This window comes from Bombus pascuorum, chromosome 5 (assembly GCF_905332965.1).
Source record: "Bombus pascuorum chromosome 5, iyBomPasc1.1, whole genome shotgun sequence".
In the NCBI taxonomy this organism is placed as follows: Eukaryota; Metazoa; Arthropoda; class Insecta; order Hymenoptera; family Apidae; genus Bombus; species Bombus pascuorum.
In genome coordinates this window covers 551880-570959 of record NC_083492.1, presented here as the reverse complement: position 1 = coordinate 570959, position 19080 = coordinate 551880, and the positions used below count along the sequence as shown (strand labels likewise).

The following is a 19080-nucleotide window of genomic DNA, read 5'->3' as shown; positions in this document are numbered from 1 at the left end:
TTGCCTGTCCCAACGTCCACCCTTGGTCGCTCCAGTCGTTGGAAATTCCGGCATTAAATCAACGAAATATAGATATTTTTTCTTTACGTTCGTTCTTTCAGACGCGTGTTTCTTTATCGAGCTGTACACACGTAAGGTTCGGCTGTGTCAGCAGTGGTCAGGGTTGGTCGATTCTTTCCGCATGTGTTGTCTAGCACGGGCGAATCCCCGTGGTGGTTTCGTCGAGATTATCCAGCGGGATCCTTTGCCAAATCCCGCAGGTCGAGCGGTTTAAACACATCGGCGTTGATTCATGGTCGCACGACGCTTATCGATTTTGTTCTGGATCCGTCGGCCCTGCCCTCTCGTAATTCTTGCCCTCGGTCGGGGATCTTCCGCCTCTCGTTTCTCGCGTGGATTTTTCGTTGCGCGAATACCCCGTGATTTGTGACGCGTAGGGTGCACAAGAGCCGCGCGGAGATTCGCGAGTCGATATAGAGACGTTGCAAAATCCTAGGTGATGCTTTAAACTGTCGATATATTTATTTTCGATACATTTTACCGAACGTACGTTTGTTGGATTTTTATTTCGAAAGAATTTTATTTAAACAGACGAAAACGTCGCGTCGGGTGCCACGATCCGCGAAAAAGATTGAAATATATATATATATGAAAAATCATTTGATGTTAGAAATCGTTCGTTTATTTTCCAATCAACGTTTGTATTCCGTTCACGGCGTTTTAATAGATATCGCGTGTCTAATTTCATTTACTAAATAAGATTAAAATAAATTCCGAATTACTAAATAGCGTGCCATCTCGTAAAGGAACGCGCATTAAAAGCTAAACAAGGTAGATCTGGAGCGTTTTCTTTATGTTTCGCTTGATACCGAACAATTTGTATAACGATTCCTTTCGGATAAAATCCGAGAAAGGAACGATAAACGTTTGGAACGTTTTCAGAATGCGTAGTATATCTAAACGCATAAGTGTGTAATTTATTAATAGAATATATTTTATCGAAGATCTTTCGACCATAAGTTTCCATACCGTAACATAATATAAATCGTAATAAAAATTTGAAGAGAAGCAAAGTTTTTATTTTTCGCGTTCCAAATACTTTTAACGCGCACATTTTACGCGAACTTTTCACGGTTTGTTCCATTTATCGGCAACAAAATCGTCTGTTTAGAATTATCTTTAAAAATCAACTTTTATGCAGACGTTAATAACACGCGGAGAACGGTGTTCTCGTTACAAGTTGTTTCCTATCATTTGCAAACCGGAAACATTGAAAAACCTCGAGTTTCGTGCACGACTAATTTATAGCGTTTATGAAAGTGTCCGCTGTTTTATGGCTGGCCACGTATGCACGAGTTGTCCGTGCTGCGGTTGCAAATTTAAATTCAGCCGCACACCTTAGGAAAACAATGCAGCCATATCAACTATGCGGTTTCCGTTTTTCTTAACCGCGATACATCTCCTCGCTAACATCTGTTCTCGATAGAACGAGTACTCGGGTTTAGAATATGGACGTGATCACTTTGCTATTTTTTAGATTTAGCTTTTAGAATTACATTGCTATATGTTGCATTTTAATTTTTCATTTTTAAGAAAGTCATGAACGTTATGTCTATTTCATCGATTTAAGTTTTTTGAATTTCTGTGCGAATACCAAATTAATTAAAAATTAAAACTAAAAATTAGAACACGATTAGAGTAATTAATTAGGATATCGTGGCCTCGATGTTAAAGATCGACGAATAGCGAAGCGTCAGATATCAGAGCATTTTGAGTTTCCGATGCGTTTCTACTTCCTCGCTGTTCTTTCTCTTATTTCTATGGATTCAAAGTAACACAGACCAAAGAAAAGTTTATTTTATAAAGTTTGCTCCTATAAATACAGGCATCCTTAAACTAAATTACAATTTTGTCTAACAAGTAGACGGAGCAATCTATTTTGCACTCGAGTAATTCCATTGAAATAATCGAATTCCTCCAATTGGCTTTCCTTAATTTTCTTCTTCCCGATAAATCTACAGCCTAAGTACATTAGTTCACTCTGGTTACTATGTATTTATACTACCCGAATTTACGTTGTAATCGATTCAAGGAACTTCGTGCGGACTGATAGTTTGCCGTTCGCGTGACGGCCAAATTAATCTCAATAATCATGGGACGTTCGATAAGTTTCGCAGGATCTTGTACGCCATCCTGACCAGCTGCTATTAGTCCGCCTTGAGAAAGTTCACGAACTAGAACTGGGTCAAACAGAAGTCACGAAAAGTGACGAATGTCAAACAGCGAAATTAGGATCACGAACGGTCCTGACGAATCACGTTAGAAACACTTGCAACTTCGGATAAAGTTTGCACGATGAATCCGCTGATCTCCTTGAATTTGCCGCGATACCGAAGAAATTACACAATTATCCGAAGGAAAAAGAGCGTAAGACCAAAATGTAATCCAGCGTGGAGAAGTTGGCAACGGCAACGGAACGAAAGGAACCGCTCGATTCTGTTAGACAATTCTGTCTGCATTTACAAAGGCACGTATTCTATTATACTTTCTACGTTCGAAATTTAAAAGTACGAATTTTTCTACTCGTTGTTCGGTTCGGTATTCTCGGTCAAGTATCCCGGCTTTACTTCGGTAAGCCGGGGTCTTATTTATCATCCAGCTGTAACACGTAAATCTCGATGAAACGAGGTATAATTTCACTTTCGATTTTCGGAGTTTTCCAATAACGTATGAATTTTAATAAAACACTTTTGTCGTCTTACGATTAGCGAGAAAGTTTCGAGGGTGAGAAAATGCCAAACCTTATCGCTTTGCCGAGAAATTATGTCTTTCAATATCGGTGACGTTTTAAGCATGAACTTGTAAACCAACTGTTTTATTTACGATCGAATATTTCATGCGTATTCGACAAGAAGTTGCCAACGTATATAAAAATTTGATACGCGTAAACGCTATAAGTTTTCATAGAATCGTCCTAGTTCCCCTAAACTTCTTACAAGTAAGAAAGCATATTTATTACACACAGATAGCGAAATATGCCGTACACATGCCTATATTTCTGTGCGAAAGATAAACGAATCGTGGTAGACAAAGTGCAAGGAAAAAGGGAACGAGATTAGAATTGGTGGCGCGAAGATATCAAAGTCAGAACTCGTCGGGGACACGGACGGAGGCTTGGTGAAACAGGTGGACGTGTTTGCAGAGTGCCAACAAAGCACGGTTATTACGTTAAGTGGAACATCTTGTTAGCACAAAGACCGATCCTGTCGCTTTTGCATCGAGGCTGCTCGCGAAACTCTCGCGAAACTGGCCAACTAACGTAAATGCGATTTCGTTCGTTCTCGGAGATCGTTTTCCCTTTTCGACGAGGCTGGTCTCGTCTCTATTTCGCCCGTATTTCGCCTGCTCGCGTTCTCAAAAATTACATCAACGAGGAGAAGAAATTTTCCTTTTCGGTAGCTTCCTTCTCCCATTTTTATTATCTCCGAGTTTCTTGTTTTGTCCGTTCTTTTTTCATTTATGAACTTCCTCCCGTAGTTTTACATTTTCCGAGGCGCTGTCCATTTTCCTGTCTACCTCTAAGTACCACTTTCGCCCCTCCTTGTCCCTCCTTTCTCCTTCTCGTTCCCTTTGTTCCAAGGAACGGAGCTCGACGTATCTCGATTCCACTAGCCGTCCTTTTCTCTCGAGCCAGCGAAACGAAGTTCTTCCGCTTCTGCAGGTTCTTCTTTCCTAACGGCTGCCAGCCACTCCGCTCTCCATCCATTCCGACTATGCCACTTCTCCGTCAATTATCCTCCTAAGCGCTTCGCAGCCGCAAAAATTCGCCGAACGAACCCAATTTACCCGATCAGCAGCAGAATGTACCGAATAGTTTCGATCCTGTTTCTCCTTCCTTGCCCGCCTCTCTCTTCCCTTTGTCCTTTCTCCTTTCTCCCGAGCTGTATCCTTTTATTTCGCTCTGTTACCGAGCTTCCTCTTCGACGCCTCGGTATTTTATCTTCTAGCGTTTCAGCTTGCCGGCATTTTGTAAACTGGCTATCGGTAATGATGACACACAGTGGCGGCTATATATAAGAACGGCGTATCTGGTTTATTAGAACGACGTTGAAATAATTATGGTAAAAAATTAACGTGCTTCGTCTCAGGGTCAGGTTTAAGATGGTAACAGGCTCCTTACTTCTTTCACAATTATTTTCCGCTTCCTCGTTTAATTTGTAAAGTGTCTGTTGTTCGGTAATTAACGCAGGATACGCGATAAATCCGTTGCTCGCTACTTACCATCTATATTAGCCAAACTTTTAACGCTCTGCACCGATCGTATTATTAGGTTGCGAACATTTACAAATAAAACGGAGTAAACCGAGTAAAAATTGTAACGAGTACCTTATTCTGAAATTACATTCCATATATTATATACGCGTGTATATATACGATACATTTTACTATCTCAGATACTCGCGAGTAACAGATGTAACATAAAGTCTCATAAAAATTTCATACAGCCGACGAGGCAAATCTCGAATAGTTGCGAGGTACATATTTATACGACTCGAAAGACGTTGACCATAGAAATAAAAGATTTCTAGGAGAAAAGAGGATACTTAAATCGAAGGACGTCGCGCTCCGAGAAAGGTCGCTATCTCCATCGATTTTTAAACGACTACGTTTAAATCCTCTTAGCCAGTCGACGGTTCGATTATCCGTCTTTGACGAGTAGTGTTTCAGTTCTGGTGGTTGGTACAGACGGACGGGGACAACATTAACGATGACAAGTCGAAGACGAGGTCTCGGCCGCTGTTCCCTTTGATGTACGTCGAAATCGTCATTTGGTCGTCGCCGTCTGGTCGTGTCGAGTATTTTTACTCTCTGCTGACCATCGAACGAGAGTTGCCTTTTGGCCAGGGCTGAATACGATCTCGTGTTCGTGGTTCGCCATGGAAAAAGGAAGCTGTGGAATTCTGCTCTTTGTAAAAATCCTCCGACGTGGCTCATAGTCGCGGAGAGGAAAATATTTTCGCCATTCAGGTCACATCGACCGTAGACACTGTTAATATTCGTGAGCATGCCGAGCGAGTCTCGGTATATGGGACTATGCGAGACTCTTCTATCCAGATGATTACAACACGAAGCTTTTATAGTCTACACGTTCCTCGGAGATGAACTGCGCCAGGCGCACAATGATGGTTTAGTGTAATTTTGCGTAGTTTTACGTGTTCGTCGAGCTTTTAGCGCGGCAAACATTTTACGTTTCAAATATTCTTCGTGGGAGGTTTTTCCTAGAAATTTCCCGCTGCGTTATAAAATAACCAAAGAGTTGGACATCGAGCCACCCTCTTGTAATAAGCGCAAACGCGTATTTTGTTTTTTCAAAATTTAACATTAATCGCGCACTCGTGCAATAAAATCGAAAAAACCGACAAAAAGCGGAGTTGGTTGACCATTTAGACTACCGAGATGTTCATATACGTAAAGAAAAAAGAACAAAAAAAGAAAAAGAAAAACAAGATAAACTCGATTAAAAGATTATCAGACCTTGTTCAAAATCTTAGATATAAAGTTCGAACCGATTAACAAATCGAGTTTCGGTTTTAATTCGACGTTCGTACGCTCACGCCAAATAAACTTTGTCTCGTTCTTTTCCGTTTCTATCGCGATAGCTTCGTTTCTTCGACGTTCCGATCTCGCGACCGATTCCCAATGCGAAGTTCGTGTCACCGTAAGTCACCGAAAATAGCAGATACCGTAGCCAATTTCCTCGACCTCACGCTGAATACTCGAGCGTCTTTTTCTCTTTGTTTTCCGCTTTGCTACCCGCCTTAGCCTTTTATCTCATTTCTCCGGTTGTCCGATTTAAACGATTCTCTCGGCATCATCGAGGTAAAAATCTTAACTCCAGAGAGTTTGCGTTTTTCTTCTAATTTGCATCGTGAGGACAATCAGCACGTTTTACTCGCGGGAAAACTAATGGATTTGTCTTTTCGCTTTGAAGATACAGTTGAACTTGTCGAGTTAGTGTTTTCGCAGGACGAACATTAACAAAATTGAAACTGACAAAACGAGCTGAAATATTTTTTAACCCGCAGTGAATATTATTTTCGTAGTATCAAATTTTTCTGTGTTTCACGCGAGAAGTACTACCAAATGATAGAAAATTTAATATACTTGTACCTTCGCTGGCAACAAAAATCCAGTGCACATACTTTTTCTAGCCTTTTCGTGCATGATATAATCGTATTCTGATACGATTTTATATTCATGTTCCTCTATTAGCTTCTGATCGTTATCAGTGCAAATGAATTTAAAAGGTTGGATAATGAGATGGACGCTTCGAAGTAAAATGTAAGAGATAGAATATTTCAGCGTGAATTGAATCACAATGAGATTATGAAAATTAATTAACAGATGGCTAAATAAGAAAACTTGAAAATGAAGTAGTCGATTTGGATATACGATTGAAATTATCGTTACCTAAAAGCTGTTAATTAGCTTTAATCACATTTATCCAAATTTCTTCCAAATAAACAAAAAAACGTACAATTTTTCTCGTCGATTGTTTCTATCTATGTTATCGTAAAGACTCTTAAGTCGATAATTAGATCGATTGTAAAGCTAAGGACGCGTCAATTAGTTTGATTCGGTGGTTAGTAACGGGACGACTAGTTCGACTCGACATCCGGCGAATGGAGGTCTAAACCGAAGATGTTCGTATCAGTCTCTACGGACAAATTTCTCGAGCTTGGAATTCCTCCGCCGGTAGCAATGGTACAATTAAGTTTTCCTGAAACTGGCTTAGGTACAACGCCGACAGCTTTAATTATTTAACTCAGCTGTTTCTAGTTCTGGCAGATGGAACGTAATGCGATATAAATAAACCATGGTGCAATTCGTTCAAAGTTTTCGAGAAGTTGGCCATTTTATTCCTTCAATTACGAACAAAAGCTCCGATATTTAAGATCCGAATTAAAGATCTTTCGTTCCGTTTTTACCAGCGATCGAACGTTCCAGCGTTTCCAAGAATTTACTAGTAAAAATTATCGTTATTCTAGTCCTTTCATATTATATCGCTAAACTGCGGATATTTATGCAAATTCATATTTTTAGGAATTAAATAAAAAATACAATTCGGATAGAAAATTGTTTCGGGTACCAAACGTTAGAGAGAGTACCACGATTTCGGTATTTGATATATATTTCGTATCGTTATATTATATTTATTGTATATGAAAATTTCTTAAATTTCCAAACATGCACAAACATCCGTCATCTACGTGGTCTACTAATTTATATCACATTTACGTGTCACCACTGAAAACGTTCTACCTTATTTTCTCCCTTCTTTGCGTTTGTGTCTCCGCTTATCTACTAGTATCTACTAATATCTACTAGTTACCCGTAAAACGCGCGATATACCCAAAGGGTAATGGATATTATATCGAATAGCAAAACCAAATATTTAAAAGCTATTTAATTTTTAATACAACGTTGATTTCGGGATGATATAGGGAGGGAGAGAGAAAAGGAGCGGACTTATATCGACTGCCACTCGAAGTACATATATCATTTTCACGCCGATCTGCATCCTTAAAACGCGATTCGTTTGGTGAATGAAGTCAATTTTTCCGTCGGCCCTACGCGACCACTTAAGTCGTTTCGTTTTCTCTTCTTGTCCTTCTCGACTTCGTTTCCACTTGCTCCGGTAATTCCGTCTCGCGAGACGACCGTTTGTATCTCGATTTATTCTCAATTTACTCCGCATTGTATTATCGTTTACTGGAGCTAATCTCTTTGTGTTTATTCGGGATGCGCGTGTGTCAATGAACGGGCAAAAGACGCAACAGAAAGTTCGATCGAACGTATTTTCCAGGAAGAATCGTCGATAATGAAGGTCGTTAAGGCGCGAGCGGAAATAAATCGAACCGCGTCGAAGCGGCTACATAAGCAGACAGGCAAACAAAGTTAACTAAGTTGACAGAGTAAACGAGGCGAACAAATATTACTCGGTGTATACTGGAGGAATAAATGTAGAGCGAGAGAAACTGCGGATAGGTTTTGTCGATAATCTTACTTTTGTACGGTCGACCCTTTTGCGAGTGTACGTGATAGAGAAAAACAGGGTAATAAGATTATCGATCTCTTAAAGAAATATTGATTTGTCGCAGCTTTTCGTCGTGACGTCTTAGATGGAAGATGATAGTAAGCAAAGATCATAGCACGAAAATGACTATGAAAAATATGACAAGTACATGTTGGTCGATCTGATTTTTATGATACTTTACGATTAGACGAAAGATTCGTAGTAAAACAAAGCTTTTACCATTGTAGCATTTACGTACTAATTATGTAATTGCATCCAAGTATATTAAATTTTGTATCGTTTAGCAGTACTTTGGTACGAAAAGACGTTTCATCGGTGCATTGTAGTATATCCCGTAATACGTGGAATTTTCTTGGTCGAGAGGTACGTGACGCGAGAGTTAGCTTTTACGATACGTGCGCGATCGTAAAAGTGAATTATCGCTGTACTTACCGTTGATGTGAAGATTCACGTGAATATACTTGGGCGGATGAGTGCTGACTTGGCACTCGTACTGGCCCTCGTCGCTACTGTTCACGGGCTCGATTTGTAGGCGCCAGTTGTCCGGGTATTGGAACTTCACCGTGTATCTTGGATCTCCTATGTACGTCTGTTGCCCCACCGTCAGCAGATTCACCTTTTCTCCGTTATCTTGTCTACGTACCCAAGACACCTGTCAACAGATTATTCCACGTTGTTTCATAAACGATCGTTCGATCGATTTACCAGAATATCGGCATTAACGTGTCGCACGTAGAGTTTAAAAGTGTCGCAACGTCACGCGTTTAGTAAACCACGTTTTGCCAAGTTTCTAGATAGTTTGGTGACTTCCTAAAAAGCTTGTTCGAGTTGTGTCACTCTTTGAAGTCTTCGAAGTCGGATGTCGTCACAGTGGCGGCATTTAGAATTTGTTTTCAAAGCCGCTATGGTAAATATTTATTAACCGTTTGCTTCGATCAGTCGCGCCAGTAACGTTAGGAGAATATGCCGATTGTCAAAGGATTAATATGCCCGTGGTATCTGAACGTTTATATAGCGTAAAGATATGTACGTAACACCGCGACAACTAATTCTTGGTTCGCGTAGAAGAGTAATACAGCGCAGAAAACAGAAGGAGGACGTATTGTCCGATTACTCGTTATGCTTGAGCCGTGCATACAATCGGGCTACGATAAACAAGGATTCGAAATCCGCAGTTTATCCACGTAACTGAAATTGGATAGTGTTTCCTGGTATTCCCATTAAGTGCGCGCGATATCGACATGGATATCAAGCTCGCTATTGTCCGTTCAATAGAGATTGCTGCGTATGGGCAGCTATCAATGATGCGCGTGATCGTTACTGATCGTGATCGATCGCTTTTCCCATCTTCTTCCCTGAAACGTGAAATATTTGATACAAAATTCTCACCGATACTATCTACTAAATTAAATTTTTTCCAAATCCTTGAAACTCGTCACCTATGATTTCAGAGCAGTATAAAGAATTATTGCTCGCGAAAATAATATCGTTTTGTTTTTAGAAATCATTTGGAATACAAACACCTTAAAATGATTTCTTATTAAGTTGCAAATTCTCTTCTAAAGTATTCTTCTAAAAATCTCTCTTGTTCCTAAAAATCGTATTATGTACTTTATACGAGCTGTGGAATTGGCGGATATTTGTACAAGCTGCTCCATAAGTCACTTTCCCATTTAAAAGTTGTATAGACCTATTTTTGATCGCATACTTTGAAATTTTTCTTTCAGATTTTCAGTTTTGTTTTTCGGGAATTTATAATGGAAAACTTCACAACGGAGCAACTACCAGCGGGACCGTGAAGTTATTGTACGTCGAAATGTGAGTCGGTGATGGAGTCACGAGTCATAAACAGAGGCCGGAATTGTCCTGCAGCGACTCGAACGACCTACAGCAATAAATATCGTCTTTAGCCGAGTTATGCACTTTCGAGATAATCATGCATGGATAATCGCGTTAGTCGACACCGTCGTTAGCAGTACTAGCAACAGCAACGACATTAATAGCCTAATATTACGCTGAGGCGAGCTCGACCGTGGTTCAGCCAAGTGCGATGCTTTTAGGATATAACTACTGGACGAGTTTCTACGGAGTTAGTCGTCGTCGTCGTCGTCGTCGTCGTCGTCGTCGTCGTCGTCGTCGTTCCCTTGTTTCAAGTCAGCATCGGTAAATTCGTTCGAAAAGATATTCTCCGTCGCGTGTCATCCGGCTTACACGCTGAGTTACAATTTATCGAAGTTGTCTCTTTGCAAACCACGACCCTGTGTCGTGTCGTTGTGTCGTCATTAGTCTACGAATATTTATACGTTTATATTTAACTCGTACTCTACATTTTTCTATAGATCGCGTACTAGGGAACTACTTACGTTATAACGATATGCTTAACATTCTAATTAGGATGTAATAACTACATGCGTTACCTTACAATCCTAATTAATTTAATTTCAGATAATAGCATCGTTGCACGATTTTCGATTTATAAACTATACTTTAGGAAAGGCTGTATACAACGCATCGAGATTTCTACTATATTTTAAATAAATTTGATCTTGTCTTAAAAATTGGGTAATAAAGATTTATCTATATCTTATAAGAACCACACGAGCTGGAAAAAGTTCCGAATTATACGTTATTAATTAATTTAAACGTAAAATAAAAACAACGGGGTTATAATCGACCGATCTAATTTTTTAAATTGTTCAAAAAGTATTTGAATCGTGTTATTAATTACACATAAATTTCAAGGTTTTTTTTAATTAAATCGTCGCTGTTACTTAATTCCAAGGAAAATACTGGCATTACGCGAGCACATGTTTCGACATGCTTACGATTACGCTTGCTGTGCGCGTTATGTGCCCATTTTCAGCAGCACATTACTTTTTACCATCCTGTGTTTTTTGCTCGTCACATACTCTCTCTTCGCCTAAGTATTATGTTACAACGTTTTCAGCTGACCTTAACAAAGGAAGCTAATGACGGGCTAGATACTCTTTCGAGACCATGACCCGAAAGGAGCACTCTTCTTTTTATCAAAGTAGACAATGATCGAAAATTACGCGTACTAGAAGTTTGGACGCGATGCTCGGTTTCAGGCGTTTCTCTGAGAAACGTATCATGTTGTTTTTTCTACTATAGGCGCAAAGTCGTTCTAAAAATTGATTTCTTCGTTATTTTATCTACGAGTATTCGTTTATTTTTTCAAACATTATGCAGCAGTCCAATACTTAGCGCGAATGTAAGCTGCGCGACGTATCGAGCAGGTATACGTATACAGATGTACAGAAAATTATGTAAAGTATTAAAAAAAAAAGAATTCTATCGATTTAAATAGTTAAGAGTTTATTTCAGTAAATATTACATGTTTGTAAGATCGTAATTGAGAAAAAGTCGCGATAATATTATCCGCACAAATGACGTTCTTATAGCTTGTCACTCTCGTATTTCAATTCGACGTTAAAGAAACAGAAAAATATATAAGAAAGTATCTAACGATGTATGTAGCGTAGAATTTATGAGAATATTGGGAACAGAAAACGATCAGATTTCAGAGAGTATAGACGCGAACGATTACGAGGGAAATTCGCGCGAAAGCTCGCCGGCAGCGGATAATTTCTATTCAACCTCACCGGGACACGTATAATAAGGCCGGATATTAAATTAATTCGAACGACGCGATTGCTCCAACTGCGTTAGACGCGTCTAGCTTGCCGCAAGTCCCGCCGTTGCCGAGATATAAGATCCGGAGAACGCAAACAAATTAATTAGAATAAATCGTGCTCGCCTATCTTCCTGCAAAACGAACTCTACTACGGTTTACAAGATTGATTGCGAGTTATCGTCTTTCTAATTTCTCGCGAACAGTAAGCCGGCAAAATGTGAGACCTCGACTATTAAACTGCTAAGATATGCAGAAAAGATGCAAAGCTATGGAAAACGTATGGAGAAATATGCGAAGGCTATGTGAAAATGTCCAGAAACATTCGTATAAGTAGAAATATACAAGACCTTTTGCCTACTTTCGCATATTATAAAATGTTTTTCATATCTTTGCATACATTTCCATACGTTCCCCGCTGTTTGTACATATTTTACATATTTTTGTATCGGATACTCTCTATACACGCTATGTATTTTCATCTATAATTCGCATATTGCAGCAGTCATTCTGTTTCACAGTTGACATACAAACCGAATCGAACCAGACTAATCGTTTAATTTAAAAAAAGTTAATTCGATAAAAGTCGGTATGGACGTAATCGCCGATTTTAACTCGGCTGTACGTACGCTGTAAGTACATCTCTCGCTCGTAAGTACTAAGATTAACTAAATAGCAATCTTCTGGTTTCGCGTAAAACGCGATAATCGGTTTAGATCGCCAAGGAAACGATTAATCGATCTTTACTTTCTCTAAGTGTCCTGCTACATATACGAACAGCGACGATATACATAGGTATATCGATACAGACGAAGAAGGAGGAAACTCACGGTTTTATCCTGTAGCAAGGATATCCTGCAGTCGAGGATGGCACTTCCACCGGCTTGCACAGTCATGTTCTTGCTCTCCCCTTCGAAATGAGGACCCCACCGATGATCGTGATGATGTTGATGCTTGTTTAGCGTGCTGTGCGCATCGAAAATGTAGTTCAACATCGGCGCGTCCGTCGGTACCGATCGCTTTGCCGCCGTCGTCGATTTCGTCGATACCGAATCCGTTATCAGTGGCAGATCTGAAATCAACGACGATTTTTCACACGGTTAATTACAATTAATTTGCGTTTAGAAAAAATTGATATTTTTACAAACACGATGAAAGCATTTGTATCTCTGGACAACAGAGATTTTTCAACTTTGTAAACTCAAGCTTCGTTGCAATACGAAACGTTTAACTTTTCGATATTGTTTATTCGAAAATTTTGCGCTATTCGTTAATCCGTACATCTGTACCGTTGATCGCGCACACCTGATACCTTGTCGCGATATCACCCAGTCTCTGGAGATTCGCGTTTCCCGCTGTTTACAAGTATTGGACAGACAATTGACAACTGGCAGTACATATTGGCGTTTCTGTTCGTTCGCAACATCCGTCTATTCACGTTTGTAACCGTTGAATGAATAGGTACACACGATATTGCGCGAGAGTAATTACTCGCTGATATGTTTCAAACGGTAAAAGAATTTTGAGTAACGAAGTAAAATTCTCGTATTTGTAAGCGATATTCAGTGCTAAGAGAGCCGAAATATTTGCGACTAGTCTGGACGACGAGGCACGATTTTGAAATTTAGAAGAAATATTTTTGCAAAATCCGAAATATATATCCGAATAATATGTATGATAGGAGCTTAAATCAATTAGCGTAACAATGCCGAAGAAGGGAAAAGCAACGAACAGCTTGCGAAGCGGTGTATACATACGACGTTGGTTTCAAATTTCACCGATACGATTATGACAATCGTGTCTCGTTGCAGCGTTAACGAAGTTTTGAAACGTTTTATACGAAACATATAATATGGACATAAAAGCTTTCAAATACTTTCACGAGCCACTGTACATCGAGTACTATATTGGGTTATGCTGTACATTTTGTATTGGGAAACCGAGAATTTCGATAGGCCAATTAGTGGCAGAAAATTAAGCTCCTGAGAGTAGGTCGAGCATCCATGTGATCGTCAAAGTTTAAATGGACACGTTGTGAAAAACGAGTGTTTTTAAATTTGTTCTAGTTCCTTTAAATCGATCGACGTTATAAGAGTCATATAATCATTTAAGCAATTATCGAAATTTACGCAATGGACTTGTCTGTCCTAGACAAAATACGAGCAACATACATATTCGAACACTCTTTAAAATAGAATGGATTTTTAAAAATTGGGCCAAACGTCGTCAGCTTTTTCGAGAAGTTAGAGGAATTAGTTCGCTGGATGACGCGTAACAATTTTTTGAAAAAATAGCAATTAATCGGAATCGCGAGGAAAAAAAGGAAAGGTCATTTTTTAAACATTACCATCTCCCTCCGCTCTTCCTATCTGCATCGAAAATTTAAACAACACGTTTTAAAGATTTATAGGATACTGGAAATTTCATCGAAGTCGATTGATGCAAAACGAACACCGAAAGATATAGGTAGATTATTTTATTACAGTTATCGGGCCGAATATCGTGAAAAACTGCGGTTTTCACTATTTTTAACGGTTACTAGCCCATAGCGACGTTAACCGATCTCGCTGAAATTTTCAGAATATATATACGTATAAACGTATGGTTTAAATTTCCATTCTAGTTTCGAATAAAAAAGTTGTAAAAAGCGATGTTCGCTGTTTACTTTGCCATTCCGATGTAGTAAGTATGTCCACAGCTGTTGAAACTTCTGAACGAGAAAAGAAGACTATCGAATAGAATAGCTCGCGAAGAGCATTTTTTTCAATTAAAAAGGATCTTAATATCGTTAAACGCTACCGAGTATTTGGAATGTAAATTAATTAGCTAATTTGAATAAACGAACGAAAAGATCGAAGGATTTACTTTCGGTAGTTTGCTACTTATCACTGGAGGGCTGAGATCTAAGCCACGCCTCCGTTAAGTTCTCCGATATCGATTGTTAGGAAAAAGCGTCGCTACTTCTCTGAAGCCAGTAAATTCAATTTTTCAACCGTTCGGTTCCGCCATATAATATTAACGAAGGTTATCGATTTAGAGCTGTCGCCATCCACATTTTAGGACTCGTTCATTTCTTATACATGATTTCTGCACCCTTACGGCGAATCCATACGTTAGCATTAGCCGAGTAGAAGCAGTTTCACGAGGTTCCCACCGTATCTTTTTCAATTTAACGGTGTCCACCGAGAGAAGAACCCGAAACGGGTTTGACGTACGAGCGTACAAAGGACGAGGTATTTTTTCTAACGATCGCGGGCGTCGCATCGAAAAACGATAAGTACGTACATCGCTTAGATACTCGTCTGGTATCGACGGAAGGACTCGCGCGACGCGTCACTTAAATATAAACTTATACGTACCGGATAGCTATGAAAATCCACCACTTGCTTCCTTTCGTTATCGTTAGACCGACTTTGCTTCTAAAATTTTTAACGCGATACTCTTGCGTTCTCTACTCCTTTCGTCGCGAGTTTGACTTTCGCAACATTCGTCGTTTTCCTTTTAGTACAAAACGTACATTGCCTGTTTTCGATCATTTTTGTTCTTGCCATTCTTTCGTGACTCTATACCTTTTCCGGTTCTACTTATCATCGTTTGACCTTTCGTGCGTTCACCAAAAATATGAGACACCGACACGACCATGATTTTCTACAAGCAGCAACGTGTCTTTCGATCTTTCCACGTTATCCTATTAGAAATTTCTAAACATTTCATAATTTTCTTCTTCGGCCAGTTCACTATATACCGCAAAATCATTAAACACGGATATTCCTTATTTTTCCTTATTCCTTAATTACCAATGCTACTTTAATTTAGCTTCCATCTGTCTTCGATATAGTCTACCCTATTCTACCAAATAAATTCAATACGTTATCGCCGCATTGACGCAAGGACAATGCACAGCATCCACATGCATTAAGATCTGTCAGAAACGAAGCAACGCATACGATTCTAGCCGAGTATTAATCACCTAATTATGTCACTCAGAATCTACCTTGTTATAGCTGCACAAGCAGCTCCCACAAGCCTGCCGATAGGAGAACCCAGCAATGGTCGAGTCGACTAGCGCGCATCAGCTTTTCTCTTCGCCTCGCCCCTTCTGGAAACGTTCATCTGTTCATTCGATCTTTTCTCTTTGCTTTCACGGTGGAAATTTTGCCGCTGTCCAGGGAGAAGGAAAACTGATCGGGAATTCCGATGGAACCGCGGAGAGCGTGTCCTGGATACCGACGAGGAATCAGCAGCGACTTCTTGCCTCGGCGAATATGAAAATCGTTATACGTCGTATTGACACTGTCGCTCGACCGTGGACCCAGCTACGGGATCTCATTTTTTAACTCACGGAAGATCCCCGTGCACGCGATCGAATCACGCGAATATTTAAACCGACGGTCGGATTTCGATCCCCGAAAAAGTTCGCCGAGCGTTCACGTCGAGAGTTCTTCTTTAAATCCTTTGTTCAAACACGGTGTGATTGTTACCCCTGCGGGATGATGGCTCGACAGGACGTTTTTCCTTCGCGTAAGGACTATTTTTCGTTGGGTTATGCGAACCGGTAGATCGACGTTGGAGAGAGGCTACTGAATATGGAGAAGTTTAGTGCGCAAGGATCGTCGGTTTGGTTGGTCGAGTAGAATTACCTCGGTGGTTTCGATGGCGAGAGTGCAAAAATAACTTTTCTAATATTTTTTGCCTCGAAATAAGAGAAGAACGATATACGTGCGTTTTACGAGCGCATATAGATTTCGTCCTTTTAATTCGGAATGAATTTTATACAAGATACTTTTTCATCGATGTCGTTGTAATCATTTTTTCATGTTTTTCTCGTTCGTTTAAATTACAAATTTCATTTAACTACGTTTATATTTAAATGTTTTCCATAGATATCGAAACATTTGTATTTCAACAGTACTTGTAGCAGAAAGCGGTTGAAAATTGAAAATCTTTAGAATCGTAACGATTGAAATTTAAATTCTGACATACGAAGAGCCCAAGAGAAGAACAAGACAAGTCCATTATCGTTCATTTTATAATTTCGATGTCACTTGGTGCACGAGGAATTGCTTGCTGAGTTTTGAAATCTTGAAATTGCTCTACGTACACGGATCTCTATACCGCGAGGATACAAAATTATTCTCACTGCATAGATATCAATGTCGACCTGAAAACAATATCGCAACGTATTTATAAACATGAAATTTATTTAAAAGCTAGGCAACGAAGCGGTAAACGAACGCATTAACTCGTCAATTTCATCGATGACTGTGCTTGGACTAATTAAGATAGTGGTTCCTCTCTGCGGTTTTCCGATCGAATCACTGGGATTTATCGAGTAATCACTCAGAGATATATTTCGCGGATATCTCTCTTCTCTGCATTCGACGGAGGGCGGAGGCACAATCGACGCGGATATCCTCGTTGGGCGCGAGATCTCGCGAGTATCAATCGACCCATTTTTTCGCGACTCGCAAACACTCGAGAATTCTGACTTGGCGCTTTTCCTCGGCATTGCATCGCGAGCATTATTCCGTATCGCCGCGGAAAAACGAAGTTTGAGAAAAGCAAGCGAAAGGAAGAGATGCGCGATACGAGATGAACAATTGCAGGTCTAAAGACCGATCGAGACATTCGCCTCTTTTAGGTAAAACGACCTCAAGAATCGCTTCGTTGGAAACTTAGGTCGGATATTTAGCGAGTAGATAAACGCGATACGGTTTGGAAAAATCGATTAAAATTTTCGAACGAGGGTATTTCCAGAGAAAATTGAATTCCTTCGTGCTCGACGTACGAGTTCTCTGTTTGTTATCAGTACGTTGAAAGTATTCGATTTAGACAGTGTGCTTAGCTTCTACGTGTCCACGGATGCGGTTAAGAATAATTAGAATATATTTGAATAAAATACTTGAGGGTTTTACGCAAGTACAACAGACAGTTTCGTAAGTTATGCGCTTGTATTACTTAGCAGCGAGGCGCTGTCCGACCAACACCGACTCGTTTCACTCGGAAACCTAAACTTCCCTACTACCTCTGTTTCTAATGTTTCGTGGTTACTTGGAATACGCTGTAACATGCATAATTCTACAAAAAAAAGCAAGATTGTTTAAACACTCGAACATTTATCTAGTACTTCAGGTTATTATTGCAATACAACTAGCATACAAAAGCAAAGGACCGCTCAACTTTCGCCGAAAAAATTGTCAACGCTTAAACCGTTACAACTTCGGAACAAAGAAACGTACAACGATCTTTAATGTAAAACATTTCGAATACCAGCAACCTTCCGGCGAAAGTCGAGCGTTCCTTCAATTTTGAAAAATTCTTCCTTTTCCCGAAATCGAAAATTTCACAGCCAACGCTACCGTTCGCGTCGCCATAGAAACACGAATAAATACTTGGCCAGATCTCGACGAATCGAGAAACTTGCATGGCGGAAACGGAAACGCGAACGCGAGCTCGTCTTCGCAGAGAGAGCGCACGTTTCCTCGATTCGACGGTGGAACACGGCTACGCCGTAATTCCAGCGAGTCCGGCTAACCAGGGTAAATAATTCCGATTCGAGACACAGGCCAGTGGCACGCTCATGTTTTATGCATAGACCAGACCCGCGGTCCGCCACGCGTTACACGTGGTTGTAGCTTCTGCTGGAATCACGAATCGCGCCACCACTTAAACGCGTATCGGCTCTGTCCACTGATTCGACGCTGTTCTCTCCCCTCGATATGCGTTCACGCGCTGCCTCTATCGGTGTATACTATACAGGATGGAACAATCTCCTGTTACGAACCGGTGTTGGAGCGTTATTGGATGTCAAGCCGCGATACCGCGTCCCGAAACCAGACTTAGTTTCGCTGAATTGTCTCGACTAGTCGCGACTCCTTGAATCCCTAATACGTCGAAGAGTTTCACGAGTTTCAGTTGTACTTGCTTCCAGTTGCGCGACTTAAAGCTGGAACTATCGAATACCTAAACTGAGACTACGCAGTAGTATAAACATAGCGCGATGACGTTTAATTTCATCGAATTTCGCTCAATTCATCGTACTTTACTTATTGACAAAATATAATAAAATACGATACAAACACAATTGCGCGAATCTCTTATACGATCGCAAATGCTTGGTTCTCGCAAAAATTTATAATTACCTATTTTCTGTATTATCGAAACGCATCTTTGAAATTTTCTTTTTTTTTTCCAAACGATTTCAACGACAGCTTTCATCGGGCGTAGAGCACCAGGTTAAACGTAAAATAAAATTGCGGCCACGATTTCCAGTCTAAACGGCAATTCTCACTTTCAACGTCATCAGCTGTATCTCGAGCGATTCTCCATT

General features: G+C 40.1%; 1 protein-coding gene and 1 long non-coding RNA gene across 8 annotated transcripts in view; one reads left to right on the top strand and one right to left on the bottom strand.

The window, feature by feature from the left end:
* LOC132906715 (uncharacterized) overlaps nt 1–19080 on the top strand; it is a 350670-nt gene that overhangs the window by 26602 nt on the left and 304988 nt on the right. The gene's annotated exons all lie outside the window — the stretch shown is intronic.
* LOC132906707 (zwei Ig domain protein zig-8-like) overlaps nt 1–19080 on the bottom strand; it is a 238931-nt gene that overhangs the window by 15654 nt on the left and 204197 nt on the right. For all 7 annotated transcript variants that reach the window (XM_060959127.1, XM_060959131.1, XM_060959132.1 and 4 more), the window contains 2 exons: nt 12581–12822; nt 8531–8750 (listed from right to left, as the gene is read on the bottom strand). In XM_060959127.1, coding sequence (XP_060815110.1) covers nt 8531–8750; nt 12581–12822 — 462 coding nt within the window. The remainder of the gene's footprint in view (nt 1–8530; nt 8751–12580; nt 12823–19080) is intronic.